At 36.8% G+C, this 19,589-nt stretch overlaps 2 protein-coding genes across 4 annotated transcripts in view; both read left to right on the forward strand.

Annotated features, from left to right (window-relative positions):
- Positions 1-19,589, forward strand: part of LOC130069521 (uncharacterized) — a 72,960-nt gene that overhangs the window by 16,223 nt on the left and 37,148 nt on the right. The window lies entirely within an intron of this gene.
- Positions 787-18,518, forward strand: LOC130069506 (uncharacterized). Of its 2 annotated transcripts, XM_056233403.1 has the most exons (12): positions 787-1,230; positions 1,517-1,939; positions 9,761-10,183; positions 11,512-11,961; positions 13,816-14,073; positions 14,162-14,416; positions 14,504-14,746; positions 14,897-15,154; positions 16,878-17,192; positions 17,273-17,521; positions 17,596-17,679; positions 17,977-18,518. In XM_056233403.1, the coding sequence occupies exons 1-12, from the start codon at positions 809-811 to the stop codon at positions 18,041-18,043; spliced, it is 3,447 nt and encodes a 1,148-aa protein (XP_056089378.1). In that variant the 5' UTR covers positions 787-808; the 3' UTR covers positions 18,044-18,518. The 2 variants fall into 2 exon arrangements, with proteins under 2 accessions (XP_056089378.1, XP_056089385.1); XM_056233410.1 differs by lacking the exon at positions 11,512-11,961.

Here is a 19,589-nt window from a genome sequence, read left to right on the forward strand (position 1 = left end):
GATGTCAGAATTGGTCATTTTTACTCCTAAGGATGGTAAACATAGTATTATACATGTTATTGTAACACACTAAACATCATTAATTAAGGCGTAACGAGAGGAATATTTCGATACCAAGAAAGATATGGCTGGAAGATATCAAAGCAGAGAAACATTCTCACACTTGACTATAAGCACTGAGAGTTTAACTAACACAACTAGAAAGTTGTAACTAGGCTAATATAAGCTGGGGACATTCATACACACAGGAATATATCATATACATTCTGGGATGACTTAATTATGAGTTAAATGGAAAGAATGTGTGTGTCTCTGTATGTTGGGTGTGTTTCTCCAGTTTCTAAGACACATGGCCTTTCGTTCCTGGCGTGGAAGGGAAGTTGAGTTTATAAAGATCTTTTTGAAGCTCACGAAGGAGTTTCTGTTCAGCCTCTGCCAGGACACTAAAGTGACAATGGGGGAAATTTGATCCAGACTCGTCGGCGCTAGGCCTGTGATTTACATGAAGAAGTCCAAAAAGGTTAAAAGCTTTCTGAAGTTTAGAACTGAATCGGTCATCGTGACTCAGTCCAGACGCTACACGTTATACTGTATATGGAGCTTGGAAAATAGTGTGATAAATGTCACTAGATTCTGTCCTCTTATATAAATGTTGCTGTTATGTTTCTTATTATCAGAATAATTGTTTTTGTGTACAATATTGTTGATTTATAAATGCTGTATGTTGTCATAAATTAACAGGATTTTTATTTCTCTGTATTTGATCAGCTTTTGGTTCTATGATGATGATGATGGTGAAGAAGAACTGATGAAGCCTGCAGTGAAACTCCTGCTGAATCTCAGTGTTGCTGCAGTTGAAAATGTCACAGTTACAGGAACAAGATTCTCTACTCTGCTGTCGTCTGTGTGCAGTTACAAAACCTTCCCTTTTCATCAAGAGTGGGATGGAGATGATTATGCTGATTATCAGAGTGATTTCCTGCTGGATCTTTGCTCACATGTGAGGAACTATGAGACTCAAACAGGCAGGAGTTTCCTTCCAGCATTACAGTCAGTTTTCCAGTCTCCTGATGTCTGGATCATAGATCTCTCACAGAGAAAGACCTCCGTCCTCCTGGAAGTGCTGAAACTCCAGACAGAGAAGAAACCAGTAGAGCTGAGAGGATGTTCAGAGGAAGAGAGTGAAATGAAGAGTTTCCTTCAGTGTCTGTCCTACATCTCACAGCTGAGGTAACTGAACTTTTGGATATTCACTTACTTCTCGATCAGTATCACTTCACTGTATCTTGATCTGTTCATGGAAATAAATGTTTTATATTGATTTAGAATCTTTTTTATATAATGATTAGAGTTTTAAATATTTTCTTTCCTTTCATCCGATGCAATTTTTAAACTGTTTAGCAAAGAAAGCTGAAACTTGCTTTAAAGCACAAATAGAATTTCTGCGTTTTTGTCTTTGTCGGAGTTCTGTGATCATTTATGTCTGTTTATAGTATTTTCTTTCTTTTGGAAACAGGTTTGACTGTAGGAATATCAGTCTTGAAGTGCAGTTTCTTCTGAGACTCTTGACTAAAGCAGCAGAGACTGAGACACAGACAGGAGAGCAGATGCTGAAACTGTTATCATCAGTCTGCACCTACACATCTTTTCCTTATCAAGAGACTAACAGAATTAAACAGAGTGATTTCCTGCTGGATCTTTACTCACATGTGAAGAACTATGAGACTCAAACAGGCAGGAGTTTCCTTCCAGCATTACAGTCAGTTTTCCAGTCTCCTGATGTCTGGATCATAGATCTCTCACAGAGAAAGACCTCCGTCCTCCTGGAAGTGCTGAAACTCCAGACAGAGAAGAAACCAGTAAAGCTGAGCGGATGTTCAGAGGAAGAGAGTGAAATGAAGAGTTTCCTTCAGTGTCTGTCCTACATCTCACAGCTGAGGTAAGATATTGTACAGCCTTTTGCTCAACATGTTTAAAAAAGCTGGAGTAGACATTTGTGTATTAAATTGATCATCAAAAAATGTATTGTTTTGTATTTACCTTTGGATGCAGAAATGTGTTAAATTGATTGAAAAACCTGTTATTCTAAGGGTCACAGAGAAGCTGGAAAATAGTCAGGAAAATGAAACTGACTGGTTCTAGAAACCTCAACTAACATTAGCTCAAAAATTATATATATATTTCACAAATTGAACTTAGAAATAAAAACAGTATAAATAACAAAAAAAAAGTGTTCTTTTAGTCTTATTAAGTGCAAACAATAAGTGCAAGTGCAACCATAATGAAAGTACTGTAGCGCACAGACTCTTTATACAGGGTGTCCGCAGGGTCTTAGAAAGTATTAAAATTTGATAAATCAATTTAGAGAAAATTAAGGCCCTTAAAAAGTCTTAAATGTCATTTTCCAAGTTATTAAATTTTGTATCATCTATTCGTTATGTATAATAACTAATACATAACATTATTATTTGTGCAAAGAGGTTGTATGCTAAAGTTCGCCTGAATTTAATCATTGCGTGGGCGATTAGTGGGATTCTGTGTAGTTTTTTTAATTTATTTTTTTATTGCAAAAACAAAATACAAATCACAAGAGACTAACAAAATATACATAACAATATACAGGATTATAACATGTTAACAGAATACAATACAGTTTTGCCAGGGGAAGCATATGGGCCATTACAGAGAGAAAGAGGACCATATGTTGACAGTTTTAATTGCCTTTTTGTTGTTGGAGCCAGAAATCAGATTAATATAATATACAACTTCATGGAGAAAAAGTACAAAATTAGTTTTTTTTAGCGCTGAATTTACATTTCTGAATGTGACATTTTGCCAAAAGAATTAATCAATTTATAATGAAGTACATCTTTTCTTTACTTTGACTTCTATAAAAGCAAAATGCAACATTCTTCCACAATAAGACAAAGTGTTTATAAATATGGTCAATGATGAATCTGCTGAGGTTTTGCCAAAATGTTCTGGTGTGTGAGCAATACCAAAAGAGGAGCAAAAGAACTGACGGAAAGAAAACTAAATGGCAGGTCCTGCTGTCATCATTAACGGTGTGAGGCACACCTCATAACTTGTTAAACTTCCCTTAATGTGAGGTACAATTTTCAAGTTAATTATGTATTTTTTATGTATCACCCAATCTTAATGGGTTAATTTGCTCTCCTTGTATACAATTAAAAGAGCAATATGTTCACTCCAATAGTTCACATATGAATTCTAGGAGTTAATTGAGGTACTCGTGTTCAGAGTTTGTTACTTGGCGCCGGTAAGACAATCTCTGATATTTCCTATCTCTGAGTATTTTTCTCTTTAACTAGTTCCTATAACTTTAACAGACATCCAGTTCAGTTTGATCTTTTCTTACATTATGACGGACTTCCATTTTAGTTCCTTAAAAATAATATCTTTGAATGTCAGGGGTATTCGTGATCGCACCAAAAGGAAATCAATCCTTTTATTCAGTAGATGCAAAAAATGCTGATTTGATATTTTTACAGGAGATTCAATCGTTGGACAATGATGTGAAGTTTTGGAAAGCACAGTGAGGAGATCTATGATATTTCTGTCAAGTGTTGCCATTCTACTTAATACATTTAAAGGAGACATAGTTGAATCAGTGACCTCAAATGAGGGTAGATGGATAATCTTGGTTTTCAAATTAGACAATTCCTTCTTTCTCAAGCTAAAATAATGTTTTTACAACTTTGTATGAAACATGAAGCCTTTAAAAACAAATATAAGGATGCACACTTGATTATTGGAGGCGATTATAATGATGCTCCAGATGATCTTCTGTAAGATTAATCAATGTTGGATCAACGTCAGTAGATCCTTACAGTCTAGAACTGATCTATGTCTTATATCTCTTTCTTTTCTGCAATTTGTGTCAGAATCATCACACAGCTTTCCCCATGTTCTGATCAAACATTCATTTCAATCCATTTAGCAGGAACAAAACAACAAAATTGTAATACATGGTTATTGGAAACTAAATAATAATTTATTAAAAGATAATGAGTTATGTGATTTAGTAAGAAAAACACATACAAAAATGGGATTTTTTTCAAGTTTAAAATGAGAGAAATAGCAATTAAAAGAAGTAAAGTAATTAAAAAAATAATATAGCCAAAGAAATCAGTATTATGGATTAATTCAATGACTAAGGATAATCTTTCTGAGAAAGAAGAAACAATAATGAAAAAATGAAAAGAGGAAATATAGATAATATGTATATTGAAATGGCTAAAGGTGCATTTGTAAGGTCCCAAAACGGCTGGAACAAGGGGAACGAAATTCGAGCTATTTCTTTGCTTTAGAGAAACGAAATCGCAAGAGAAATATTTTTTAACTACTCTTAAAATTGATAATAACATCACCTCTAATTCTTTAGACATTTCAAGATATGTTGGTACATTTTATAGCAATATATATGTTGCTATAAAATGTACCAACATATCTTGAAATGTCTAAAGAAGTCTATAAAAGAGTCGAATGAAAAGAGGTCTTCATGAGATAATAAGTGAAACAGGTTTTATGTCTAACCGTCACATTAGCTCTAATATAAGACTTGTTTTTGACCTGCTGGACTATTCTGATAACATCAATACTGATGCACTGACAGTATTGCTTGATTTTTATAAAGCATTTTATACGGTAGAACATAATTTTTTACTTAAAGCATTTCAAATTTTTGATTTCAGACAAAATTGCATATCTAAAGTTGAAATGCTTTATAACAATATTGATAGTTCTGTGATATTATATCCAAACACCCCAAAAAGATTTCCTGTACTGAGATCAGTTCTCCAGGGCTGTCCTATTTCACTGTTTCTGTTCCTGCTGGTGGTTGAATTATTGTCATTACATATTAGACATAGTCCTATTATTAAAGGATAGACTATTTTTGGCAAGGGAATTAGAGTAACTCAATTAGCGGATGATACAGCTCTCTTTTTGAGTGACACACATCAGATTGATAATGCTTTAACCCTAATCGACCAATTTTCAGCTGCTTTGGGTTTAACACTTAACAAATCTAAATGTGAAATCTTATGTCTGTTTCAGACTGAAGAGCAAAACATGTTTAATATACCTGTTAAGAAATGTGTCAAATATTTAGGTATTATTCATATCTGCAAGGATCACAAGGAACGTCAACAACTTAATTTTTCGCCTAAATTGAAGAAAACTAAAACAATACTGAATTTTTGGCTTCAAAGAGACATTTCTATTTTAGGAAGGATTCTTTTGACTAAAGCAAAAGGGATTTCAAGATTTGTCTATCCTGCCCTCTCTCTTAATGTCCATGATTCAACATGTAAAGATATCATATTTACGAATTTTGTGTGGAAACACAGACACCATCATGTAAGAAAAGTGGTGCTCTCTGGTTCTAAAGATGAAGGTGGATTTGAACTTTTGGACTTTTGGGACTTGAATTATTATACCTTTAAGGTGAAATGGTTGAAGGAATGTTTGAGCACCAGAGTCCTTATGGTACTTTATCCCCAACAATATTTTTAATAGTGTATAAAATTTGTATTGAAATGTAACTACAATATTACAAGATTGCCGCTAAAACTATCCCAATTTTATTTTGGCCTGGAAGCTGTCATTCTCACAACTTTTCTTCACGCAAGTCCCTCTTATGGAATAATGAATGCATCACTAAAGGGGACAAGTCACTCTATTTGCAGAAATTGATCGATAGAGATATTATCTTTTTAAAAGACCTTTTTGATTGTAATAACCAATTACTTAATTATGAATCCTTTCTCAGAGAAAAAAACTATGAAAGTAAAATAATGCCAAATATCTTTGAAGCAAAAAAGCCTGTTGAATTGCACTATTGAAAAAAATATGCATTGCATTAACCATGCTAGCATTTTAATGCATGTATTTTTAGGGCTTGCGTTTTTATGGGCTGAAATTCAACATGGTTGAATATTTAAGCTGTGAATATTTCAATTCAAAACATTTCAAACACATTTTCATTATTAAAAATTCAATAATCCATATTCACCTTTCATATTTCACTCCCAAAATATTCAAACTGTTTAAAAATACAACCTATAATATTCAACTGGCAATTTTCGGTCCATTTTATTTTGCTTTGCAAATTCTCTTCCACAAATTAAGTGGTTCAAATTCAACAGTAAATTCAACGTTGACATCCAGGAACTGCAGGAAAAGCAGTCGATTACCGAGCATAATCTCCATCTGCTGTTAGTCGACCTCACCAGCAGGAGGCGCAAGCGCGTGTTGTTAACGAAGACCAGAGCAACAGTTAGAGCAAGACATTCATTCATAAAAACTCATTTACAGCAATTGAGCATGCATTCAGTTTTTGTGATGATTATCTGGGTCAGTATTTATGCGGAAAATATGATAAAAACACAAAAGCTGTGTTTGTTTAATTCAATAACTTTCCTTGTTACTTTCCCTGTGTAGCCTATCAGCTTTCTCTACCATGAACGGGATTATAATCGGTTTCCCTCAATACCTCATCATACTCAAGGATTCCCCTTCCACCGGGACAAACGCTTAACGTAGCTTAATGGACTAATACAGTGATATTAAAGACCAAACTCGCACCTTATTGGGGATGTAGGCTATACTATATAGGCTACAGGCAAGCAGATGGACTCAGAATATGAACTAAACGCTCAAAGTTTCATGCTGTTTCAAGCTTTCACTTTTGCACCTCCTGCTGGTGAGGAAGACAAACAGCAGATGGAGATTATGCTCTGTAATCGACTGCTTTTCCTGCAGGATGTCAACGTTGAATTTACTGTTGAATCTGAACCACTGAATTTGTGGAAGCGAATTTGCAAGGCGAAATAAAATGGACCGAAAATTGCCTGTTTAATATTATAGGTTGTATTTTCAAATGAATAACCCGGGTTTGCCTGTTTAAATTTTAAATTTAAGTTTAAATTTAAGTTTTAAATTGCCTGTTTAATATTATAGGTTGTATTTTTAAACAGTTTGAATATTTTGGAAGTGAAATATGAAAGGTGAATATGGATTATTGAATTTTTAATAATGAAAATGTGTTTGAAATGTTTTGAATTGAAATATTAACAGCTTAAATATTCAACCATGTTCAATTTCAGCCCATAAAAACGCAAGCCCTAAAAATACATGCATTAAAATGCTAGCATGGTTAATGTAATGCAGTGTTTCTCAAACTTTTTCTGCCATTCCCCACTTTGAAGGTAGGGAAGGGTTCGTGCCCCACCTGTCCTCATGCAATCGCCCCAACAAAATGTTAATAAACTAGGCTTTAAGTTAAAATGTATTTTATTAACATGACATTTTAAAAACATAAACATGACAGTAGATACTGTGTTTCCCACAGTATTTTGTGTGGGGTGTGAACCTCTGCACCCCAATGGTCCGGGGGCATGCTCCCCCGGAAGAAAAGTTTGTACGTTTTAAAGTTAAATTCATAAATATGGTGCACTTTGAAAGTTCAAAATTAAGTGATTTAACTAATTTAATGTCTGCATTGAGCCTGTTTTTTAGTAGGCTACACATATTTTCTGAACCAGAGACGGACAGCGCTCACCGCTTGACATCACAACTAGTGTTCATCAGTGTTTTCAACCACATAATGTTTATTTTAGGTTTCAGACATTTAAATTCACATAAGTAAGTTACTAAAAAAGCAATACATTTAGAGTTTGTCAAATACACACTTATGTCTATGGAAGCGGGAATCATAATTATTTCCATTATAATTAGATGACACGTAATATTCATATCAAATACACATCGTGTAAGTAACTCAAGTTTACTCTATGCTCTATCTTTTTCAACTAGTGCAATTCAACAGGCTTTTTTGCTTCAAAGATATTTGGCATTATTTTTTCCTCCATAGAAGGGATTCCCGATAACGTTCAAAGAATATAACTCAGTTTTCAAATCTATACCTAATGGCATATTAGAACTAATGAAAAGTCCCTGGCTTTAATTTTACTCGTTATATAAACGGTATGGATATTATCAGCAGCAATTGTACAGATAATAAGCATGTCAGAAAATGCTTTCTAAATTTAAAGAAAATAAATAACACCTTTTGTATTCTGGAAAAGTGTTGAAAATTATATGGCATCTAAAACAACAAATCACACTTGAAGGGAAATCTCTTTATTTTACTAGGTTCCATATTCATAAAGCAAAATTTTCCAAATCAAGACGATATTTAAAATTATTCCAAATTGAAACTGACATATATTTTGAGTCTCTTATATTGGTTAAAAATAAGAAAGCTACGTCAATAACTGATATATACTCAAACATTCCTGTTATCCTTATCATTAATGAAGTTTATAAGTCTGTTTTTTTTTAAATTAATTTCATACTTGTTATTCATATTATGTTATTTGTAATTATTTGATGTATATTCTTTGTTTATGGATTGTGATGACTGATTGTTTGTAAATTCAATTCTAAAAAAAAAATATTTATAATAATTCATAATATTTATCTTGTTTATTGTTTCACTTTCATGTTGAGAAAAACAATAATATTCACACATGCTCGAGTAGAAAACGCGCTGTGATCTTCGCAACCAATGTGAATCAATCAAGACTATCTTTAGCTGGACAATAACTTTATCCTAGAGCTGTGGCAAAGCCTAAACAATATGTCACGGTTATATATATTATCACTGTAAAGCTGCTTTGAAACAATCCATACTGTTAAAAGCACTTTATAAATGAAGGTGACAGGTTTGGAACAACACAAGGGGGAGTAAATGATGACCACATTTTGGGTGAACTATTCCTTTAGGGATAAATCAGTCCACGCCTATTTTGGGTGAAATGGCCAATAGTAGTTAGGAACGTTTAGCGGGAGAGAGTTTCTTCGTCTCCTTCTGACAGTCGAATCTGCATGTTTAATGATGATGCCAGAATTGGTCATTTTTACACCAAAGGATGGTAAACATAGTATTATACATGTTATTTTAACACACTAAACATCATAAATTAAGGCGTAACGAGAGGAATATTTCGATACCAAGAAAGATATGGCTGGAAGATATCAAAGCAGAGAAACATTCTCACACTTGACTATAAGCACTGAGAGTTTAACTAACACAACTAGAAAGTTGTAACTAGGCTAATATAAGCTGGGGACATTCATACACACAGGAATATATCATATACATTCTGGGATGACTTAATTATGAGTTAAATGGAAAGAATGTGTGTGTCTCTGTATGTTGGGTGTGTTTCTCCAGTTTCTAAGACACATGGCCTTTCGTTCCTGGCGTGGAAGGGAAGTTGAGTTTATAAAGATCTTTTTGAAGCTCACGAAGGAGTTTCTGTTCAGCCTCTGCCAGGACACTAAAGTGACAATGGGGGAAATTTGATCCAGACTCATCGGCGCTAGGCCTGTGATTTACATGAAGAAGTCCAAAAAGGTTAAAAGCTTTCTGAAGTTTAGAACTGAATCGGTCATCGTGACTCAGTCCAGACGCTACACGTTATACTGTATATGGAGCTTGGAAAATAGTGTGATAAATGTCACTAGATTCTGTCCTCTTATATAAATGTTGCTGTTATGTTTCTTATTATCAGAATAATTGTTTTTGTGTACTATATAGTTGATTTATAAATGCTGTATGTTGTCATAAATTAACAGGATTTTTATTTCTCTGTATTTGATCAGCTTTTGGTTCTATGGTGATGAAGAAAAGATGAAGTCTGTTTATAGTATTTTTTTCTTTTGGAAACAGGTTTCACTATTGGAATATCAGTCTTGAAGTGCAGTTTCTTCTGAGACTCTTGACTAAAGCAGCAGAGACTGAGACACAGACAGGAGAGCAGATGCTGAAACTGTTATCATCAGTCTGCACATACACATCTTTTCCTTATCAAGAGACTGACAGAATTAAACAGAGTGATTTCCTGCTGCATCTTTACTCACATGTGAAGAACTATGAGACTCAAACAGGCAGGAGTTTCCTTCCAGCATTACAGTCAGTTTTCCAGTCTCCTGATGTCTGGATCATAGATCTCTCACAGAGAAAGACCTCCGTCCTCCTGGAAGTGCTGAAACTCCAGACAGAGAAGAAACCAGTAAAGCTGAGCGGATGTTCAGAGGAAGAGAGTGAAATGAAGAGTTTCCTTCAGTGTCTGTCCTACATCTCACAGCTGAGGTAAGATATTGTACAGCCTTTTGCTCAACATGTTTAAAAAAGCTGGAGTAGACATTTTTGGTTTAAATTAATTATTTTTATTTTTATTGTTTTTTATTTTAAAAATTTGAAAAATACTGTTATTCTAAGGGAAGCTGGAAAATAGTCTGGAAAACTGACTGTTTTTAGAAACCTTAACTAACGTTTGCTCAAAAAAAAAAAAAAATTTTAATAAATGAAACTATGAATACATACAACAACACCTAAATATCACACACAGTTCATCTTTGAGAACCAGCAAAGAATCAAATCACCTTAAGGCACGGGCAAACAATCTTAAACATCTAAATATCGATAGAAATAATACTTACATTGATCCTTTGCCCCTAACCCCTAATCCTACCCATCTCCACCCCTTAGATCTGGATCCAACTCCGCCCCCTGGATCTCATGCAATGAGGTGCTAGGGATAAATCAGTCCCCGCCTATTTTGGGTGAAATGGCCAATAGTAGTTAGGAACGTTTAGCGGGAGAGAGTTTCTTCGTCTCCTTCTGACAGTCGAATCTGCATGTTTAATGATGATGCCAGAATTGGTCATTTTTACTCCAAAGGATGGTAAACATAGTATTATACATGTTATTGTAACACACTAAACATCATTAATTAAGGCGTAACGAGAGGAATATTTCGATACCAAGAAAGATATGGCTGGAAGATATCAAAGCAGAGAAACACTCTCACACTTGACTATAAGCACTGAGAGTTTAACTAACACAACTAGAAAGTTGTAACTAGGCTAATATAAGCTGGGGACATTCATACACACAGGAATATATCATATACGTTCTGGGATGACTTAATTATGAGTTAAATGGAAAGAATGTGTGTGTCTCTGTATGTTGGGTGTGTTTCTCCAGTTTCTGAGACACATGGCCTTTCGTTCCTGGCGTGGAAGGGAAGTTGAGTTTATAAAGATCTTTTTGAAGCTCATGAAGGAGTTTCTGTTCAGCCTCTGCCAGGACACTAAAGTGACAAGGGGGGAAATTTGATCCAGACTCATCGGCGCTAGGCCTGTGATTTACATGAAGAAGTCCAAAAAGGTTAAAAGCTTTCTGAAGTTTAGAACTGAATCGGTCATCGTGACTCAGTCCAGACGCTACACGTTATACTGTATATGGAGCTTGGAAAATAGTGTGATAAATGTCACTAGATTCTGTCCTCTTATATAAATGTTGCTGTTATGTTTCTTATTATCAGAATAATTGTTTTTGTGTACAATATTGTTGATTTATAAATGCTGTATGTTGTCATAAATTAACAGGATTTTTATTTATCTGTATTTGATTAGGTTTGGGTTCTATGGTGATGAAGAAAAGAAGATGAAGTCTGCAGTGAAACTCCTGCTGAATCTCAGTGTTGCTGCAGTTGAAAATGTCACAGTTACAGGAACAAGATTCTCTACTCTGCTGTCGTCTGTGTGCAGTTACAAAACCTTCCCTTTTCATCAAGAGTGGGATGAATATGATCCTGATTATCAGAGTGATTTCCTGCTGGATCTTTACTCACATGTGAGGAACTATGAGACTCAAACAGGCAGGAGTTTCCTTCCAGCATTACAGTCAGTTTTCCAGTCTCCTGATGTCTGGATCATAGATCTCTCACAGAGAAAGACCTCCGTCCTCCTGGAAGTGCTGAAACTCCAGACAGAGAAGAAACCAGTAAAGCTGAGAGGATGTTCAGAGGAAGAGAGTGAAATGAAGAGTTTCCTTCAGTGTCTGTCCTACATCTCACAGCTGAGGTGAGAGAATCTACAACAACTTACAGTGTCAGTGTTCTCAGGTTGATCTTATTCTTAGTTTGGTGACAGAACCCTGACACTCATAATGTGTCTAGACTGGACGGACGAAGTCGCCGTTGCAAATTTTCAACACAAAAAAGAAAAATTCTTTGTGTCAGAAATAGCGCGAGCGCTGGAAGTACGTCAGGAGTAGAAAAGAGCTTCAGTTTACTGTCAGGAGTTTGTTGTGGCGCTGCATCCAGTGTAGACAGCATCACTGATTATAATGAGTTATATTTGCTGCTCACGTCTGGTTTATATGGTTTATATATGGCGTGGTGATGGCGCAGTGGATAAGACACGCCTTTGGTGTGAGAGACCCGGGTTCGAATCCACTGTGAGACACCAATGTGTCCCTGAGCAAGACACTTAACCCCTAGTTGCTCCAGAGGTGTGCGACCTCTGACATATATGGCAATTGTAAGTCGCTTTGGATAAAAGCGTCAGCTAAATGAATAAATGTAAATGTCAGCTAAAAATAAATGGTTTAGACACAGCTTCTGTGTATTCACAGGATATATATATATATATATTTTTTGTGATAGCACACATTATTTAAAAAATATTTAAAAACGAAATCTGTTACAAACGTTGAATACTAGAGACAGATGACAGCTCCTTCATAATTGCGCTCTTATATTAAACTCGCTCACACATTGATGCATTGCTACACAATCATGGAAAACTTAAAAATTTAAATTGGTAATTTTAAAATTTAGGACAATTTAGGCCATAAAAAATCTAGAAATAAATTATAAAAAAAAGTTTAAATATGTAACTATTCTAGTAAAATATGGAATTATTTTGCTCAGTTATGCTCAGCTCTAAAATATTTAATTAATATTTTACACTCTTTGTTAGAAGCCTATTAGTTGAAGTCATAATTTACATACTGAAAACATTTACTGACGCTCCAGAAGGCGAAACATTGCATTAAAATACAAGGGGGGTGTAAATATTTACATTTATAGAGGATAACATTTATTGAAATATTTATTGGGGGTAAATTGTTCTTATTTTGTCATCTGGAAATATGTAAGTGTTTTATGTAGCTTTTGCAGGGCAGTAATAAAAAATAAGATCTTATAAAATAAGGATGATCCAATCCTCCTTTTCAAAGGTTTACACCCACCGGCTCTTGATGTGTTGTGTTGCCTTGAGCATCAGTGAATGTTTGCAGCTTTTGATCATTCAGATTCATTACAACACATATGAACTGGATCTTGTGTGTAAATTGACTTCTTATTATGTCTTGTGGCCTATATGTAAACAAACATCATGTGACTTGACCTGTACATATATTTAAAGTTCCTCTCAAGTTACTGTTCATGCAATAAAAAATACTAAGTAGTTTATTTTTCATAGAAATTATTAAAAAGACAAACATGCTATTAAAAAACCTGGAAAAAAAAAAAAGCATTTTATCTAGTATTTAATACAAGGTCATTAGAAATCAAAGTGGATCATTCTGAATTTGCCAAAAAAGAAAAGAAAAACAAAACAACGAATCATAAATTGAATCAAGTGTGACCAAAAAAGTTTTCAAAATTCCCCCAAAGTCACGCAATCCTAGAACGGGCCTGTGCGAGACGCGAGCGCAACGGTCACACACGTCCGTCTAGCGCATGATTACACTGAAAAACAATGGACAAGTAGCGCAGTGAATGGAAAAACACGTTCTGTGTGAACTGGCCCTGAGAGTCTTTAGATTCTTTACACATGAAATACAATGCATTGTTCATTTCTTTGTCCAATTGTAATGAGTCATATTAATTGATCTAGTCATTTTAATGAAGTATTTATTGTATTTTTCAGCTGTTCTGAGCAGTGTTTGTTAGCTTTAGTTAAAGTGGTTGAGCTCAGAGAGAATCCAGAGCTGGTGACTTCACTGTTGGAGCTTCTCGGCTCCTCCGTCAGTCTGGAAGGAAGTTTACCCAGTAAATCCTGCAGGTCTGTGGGACGAGTCTTACGCTTCTCTTCTGACAGACTCAACCTCTCTCTAAAACCTAAAGCCATCTCTATAAGAGGAACCAGGCTTCTCTTCAGACACATCACACACATACACACACTTAGGTACAGACAGGATTATTAATTACCATTTCAAATGTTGATCTTGATTTATTTTCCTGCTAATATTTACAGTGTGTGTTGTTTTGTTCAGGCTGAGTGTTTATATGGTGCTGAGAATAGTGCAGGTGTTGAGGTCAATGAGGGTTCAAACTCCCGTCACTGTTAATGAACTCACACTTGATCTGAATGGTGAACGGCTGTCAGAGAGGAAGTGGTCGAGAGTCCTGAGCAGTTTGGCCATCTTTCTGAGACTCTGGACTGTCCAGTGTTTGAACCTGACTGAACACAAGATGGCGTCTGTTTCTCTATGTGTCCTACTGTGTCACCAGGCCCCAGTGATTCTCAGGTATAAGACTATAAGACACATTTCAGCAGTGTTTGACCTTATATTTATCATGGCATAGAGATAAATCAGTTAATTCTGTATGTGTAGAGCATCTAAAGAGAGTCTCCAGAAGCTGGTTGAATGTGTCCATGAAGCTCAGGAAGAGGAACTGACTCAGCACTTCCTGCAGAAAGTGGGCGGAGATCTGACTTCCTGTTCCTTGAGCTGGGAAGAGCTTCACTATTTCCTGCAGCACAGAATTCAACAAATCACTGTGAACTTCAGAAAGAGCGACATTCAGTGCAACATCAGAGAAATCCTGCCATTTCTGAACAGGATTCAGTTTAAACGGTATTCAATACATTATTTCTATCTCAAAAACACTTCCTACAAATGAATGGCAAGATTTAAAGGTTTTCTTTTTTCCCATAAAATCTTGAACTGAATAAGTAGTGATAAAAAGATCAATCTTTAATCATGATGATGTGTGTGTGTGTACAGGATGAGCTCTGTCTTCATGCTGTCTGTAATCACAGAGATCTATGAGAGCGGCTCTGTTGAGTGTGTGTTCAGTCTGTTGAGTTCAGTGCAGAACTACATCAGCCTGCAGAGCAGAGATCTGGACTCTGGCCACTGTGCGGCGCTGCGCTTCACACTGCAACACTGCACTGCAGTTTCACTCGACCTGCTGTGGACCTCCATCCCAGAGGAAGAGCTGGAGAGCATTGTGCCTCTCTTCAGACATGTGTCCCGCATTAGGTCTCGCTACTTTACTCTGGAGAGGCTTCTCAATGCGAAGGCTGCGTTCCTCCTTTACCAGTCCTTCTGAAGCGTTACACACTGGAGTCTAGTGGATCTGATATTAATAATATATGTTGAAGAAAACTATACATTAAAAATCTTTATATTTTCTGTCTTAATGTAGTACTAAATAGCAATCATCCGTGATCTCCAAGGCTGCTTTCCAAAGATCCTACAAATTGAATTCGCCAGTGTGATCGAGATATGCAGCCTTTCATTTGAGAAACTCCTTATTTCTCTCTTCTCCTCTTTCTCTCGGCTGTTTGTTACATTCAACAGATTTTGTGTGATATAAAAGCCTTATGGCCATCATATGTTTGTGTGTGTTCAGTGTTGATGATGATGTGTGTGTGTGTGTGTGTGTTCAGTGTTGACAGGCTGCTGTTACTGAAGATGCTTCACTGCTGCAGTGTTGATGATGGTGTGTGTGTGTGTGTGTGTGTGTTCAGTGTTGACAGGCTGCTGTTACTGAAGATGCTTCACTGCTGCAGTGTTGATGATGATGGTGTGTGTGTGTGTGTGTGTGTGTGTGTGTGTGTGTGTGTGTGTGTGTGTTCAGTGTTGACAGGCTGCTGTTACTGAAGATGCTTCACTGCTGCAGTGTTGATGATGGTGTGTGTGTGTGTGTGTGTGTGTGTGTGTGTGTGTGTGTGTGTGTGTGTTCAGTGTTGACAGGCTGCTGTTACTGAAGATGCTTCACTGCTGCAGTGTTGATGATGGTGTGTGTGTGTGTGTGTTCAGTGTTGACAGGCTGCTGTTACTGAAGATGCTTCACTGCTGCAGTGTTGATGATGATGATGTGTGTGTGTGTGTGTGTGTGTGTGTGTGTGTTCAGTGTTGACAGGCTGCTGTTACTGAAGATGCTTCACTGCTGCAGTGTTGATGATGGTGTGTGTGTGTGTGTGTGTGTGTGTGTGTGTGTTCAGTGTTGACAGGCTGCTGTTACTGAAGATGCTTCACTGCTGCAGTGTTGATGATGGTGTGTGTGTGTGTGTGTGTGTGTGTGTTCAGTGTTGACAGGCTGCTGTTACTGAAGATGCTTCACTGCTGCAGTGTTGATGATGGTGTGTGTGTGTGTGTGTGTGTGTGTGTGTGTGTGTGTGTGTGTGTGTGTGTGTGTGTGTGTGTTCAGTGTTGACAGGCTGCTGTTACTGAAGATGCTTCACTGCTGCAGTGTTGATGATGGTGTGTGTGTGTGTGTGTGTGTGTTCAGTGTTGACAGGCTGCTGTTACTGAAGATGCTTCACTGCTGCAGTGTTGATGATGGTGTGTGTGTGTGTGTGTGTGTGTGTGTGTGTGTGTGTGTGTTCAGTGTTGACAGGCTGCTGTTACTGAAGATGCTTCACTGCTGCAGTGTTGATGATGGTGTGTGTGTGTGTGTATGTGTGTGTGTGTGTGTGTGTGTGTTCAGTGTTGACAGGCTGCTGTTACTGAAGATGCTTCACTGCTGCAGTGTTGATGATGGTGTGTGTGTGTGTGTGTGTGTGTGTGTGTTCAGTGTTGACAGGCTGCTGTTACTGAAGATGCTTCACTGCTGCAGTGTCGATGATGTGTGTGTGTGTGTGTGTGTGTGTGTGTGTGTGTGTTCAGTGTTGACAGGCTGCTGTTACTGAAGATGCTTCACTGCTGCAGTGTCGATGATGATGATGATGTGTGTGTGTGTGTGTGTGTGTGTGTTCAGTGTTGACAGGCTGCTGTTACTGAAGATGCTTCACTGCTGCAGTGTCTCTGATGTCCAGCAAGAGTTTTCCTCAGTTCTGCTCTCCGTCCTGCAACACAAGCTGGACTTCTCCTGCCGTTCTGCTCTGGATCTGACAACACACACACACTCTGAGACTCTACATCTGACCACTGAGGACTGCCGTGTGATGACCACAGTCATTCAGAGAGCTCACACACACACACCCACAAACACACAGCTGATTCTACAGGACTGTGAGATTAACACAGCTGGAATGGACCAGCTGTTGCCAGTGTTACATGCTGTTAAACTCTGGTGAGAAACATCCACAGATTACATTCATACACAAACAGACAGAAATATAATATTAATATTTCTCTTTCTGTGTGTTTCAGCTGTGATAAATCTCTGCTGCTTCAGTTTCTGGCTCATGTGAGTCCTGAGGAAGCGGAGTCTCTTTCTCGAGCTCTGGGTGACGAGGTGGACCTCAGTCAGACTCCTCTGGAGCCGCAGGTCTGTCGAGGTCTGGCGCTGATTCTGGAATATTCTGAAGGACTGACTGAACTGGATCTGAGTCAGTGCCGTCTCACTGATCCCAGCCTGGATCTGCTGCTCACACACCTCCACAAAGCACAAAACATTGAGTGAGTGACTGAGACACAAACAAGTATGATGTAATAATTTAGCATTTTGTCTGATTTGTTTGTTTGATCTGCAGTTTTAGTGGCAATAGCATCACTGACACTGGGGCTCAGAGAATCTACAGTGTCGTCTGTCGCAACAGTGACATAAAGACAGTAAGGTGTGTGTCTGAACGTCACAGAATCACATTCCCTTCTAAAGTTATTTGAGCTGAAGTCTTATAGTATGCAACAAACATGAGGCTCAAAAATAAAACTGATCTCTGAGTTGAAGTGCTTTCTCTTTGATTCAAGGCCATTTTGTTACTGCTTTTCCTTTGCTATCTACTACAATTTATCATCCGTTAAAAAGAATTAAAACATTGGAACAATTTATGTCTACAAATCTGAATTCTGTTCCTGATGGTGTGTTTGTTTCAGCTGCTGTTTCTAATATCAGTGTGTGTTTGTGTCTGTAGGCTCTTCAACAACAGAATTGAATCCAGAGAGCTCTTCCTCACTGACCCACGATTCGAGATCTGGTGATGATAATAAACTCTCTCTGGAATCAACAAGCAGGTGAAACAACCAATGCAGATCTAGAGAGATGAGGCTCGTGAAAAGGGAACGGGTGTGAAGACTTTTGAAGAATCGGGCCATCAGAGTCCCAGAGATGAATCTAGCAGCAGATTTTATACCATATACTGTACAGGTTTCATAATCATCTTCATTCTTCAGTCATAATCAACAGTGGGTTTCTGTTTCAATAAAGCCCCTTTCACGCAGCGCGTTGATCCCGGGAAATTTAATAATAACTGTTTTGTAAATGAACAAATCCATCTGTAAACTTTCTTTCCTCTTCTCCATCCCTTTATATTATTTGTGATGCAGGGTTATAGTTTTGAATTTAGTTTTTATTTCTATTTTCAATTTAATTTAGTTTTCCCTATAATTTAGTTTTAGTGTAGTTAATATAGTATTTTTTCTCAGTGACAGTTTATTTTATTTTATTTTTATATTATTTTTGTTTTAGTATTTTTATGGCTTCTAAAGTAAATATGCTAACTGGAATCATTTGCAATCCTGGAATCTGTTGTTGAAATCAACGAAGTCTTTCAATCCAGTGTTTTTGCTATAGAGGCTTTTTCATGGTTAATTCAGGCGGGATGTAAAGGTTTTCTAGTTTGACATGTCATGTATTAAAACCTAAAATTAATTGATGGTCTATTTTAGTAAGTTTGGGAGCCATGGTTATTTTATGTTAATCTTATTCTGATAATATGAATTTCTTGTCCTTTCCCCCCTTTTTCTAGGCAAATAATTAATGTAAACAGCCGAAGCTGTATCTCTGTATTTAAAATGTTTTCCAGATGTTTGTGCTTCATTGGATGTGGGCCTTGCATTGCATTTATGGCACATTTTCACAAATGGCAACAGTTTAGATGTAAAACATTTTAAGGTGATGTGTGTAACATTGAACAACTTGTTTGAGCATCTTAAAAAAAACAACACTGCAACACTGATGGTCCATAATGTGGTTAAGCTTTATGAAAAAGATGTTGACGTACTCCTGTGTGAATATTCCTGTATGTGTGTTATCAGCATAATCTGAATATATGATGGATAGATTTTATTTTTGCAGAACTGTTTGTAGATGCTAGAATTACACACTTCACCTAAAAACAAAGAGCGATTTGCATGTATGCAAATATATTATATACTGGCATAATTATTTTCTTAATGCTAAAGATGGTTTTGATATTTTTAATTTTCCATTTCAATTTCAATGTCTTTCCAGTAGAGGGCAGCAATGATTTGTTAAAGTGAAAGTTAAAGTGAAGTGACATGAAGGCCCAGTTTGGAGCCCATGCTCAGAATTTGTCCTTTGAATTTAACACATCCAAGTTTATGCACATACATTAGGAGTAGTACACACACACACAGAGAGAGTTAGGTGCCTCGCTCAAGGGCATCTCAGTCGATTCCTGCCGTTATTGAGAGTCGAACCCTCAACTATTGTGTTACAAGTCCGACTCTCTAACCATAAGTCCACGACTGCCTTCTCCTTAATAATGAAAACATCCAAACTGAA

Source organism: Rhinichthys klamathensis, unplaced genomic scaffold (assembly GCF_029890125.1).
Source record: "Rhinichthys klamathensis goyatoka isolate OS25496 unplaced genomic scaffold, OSU_Roscu_1.1 h1tg000015l_1, whole genome shotgun sequence".
NCBI lineage: Eukaryota > Metazoa > Chordata > Actinopteri > Cypriniformes > Leuciscidae > Rhinichthys > Rhinichthys klamathensis.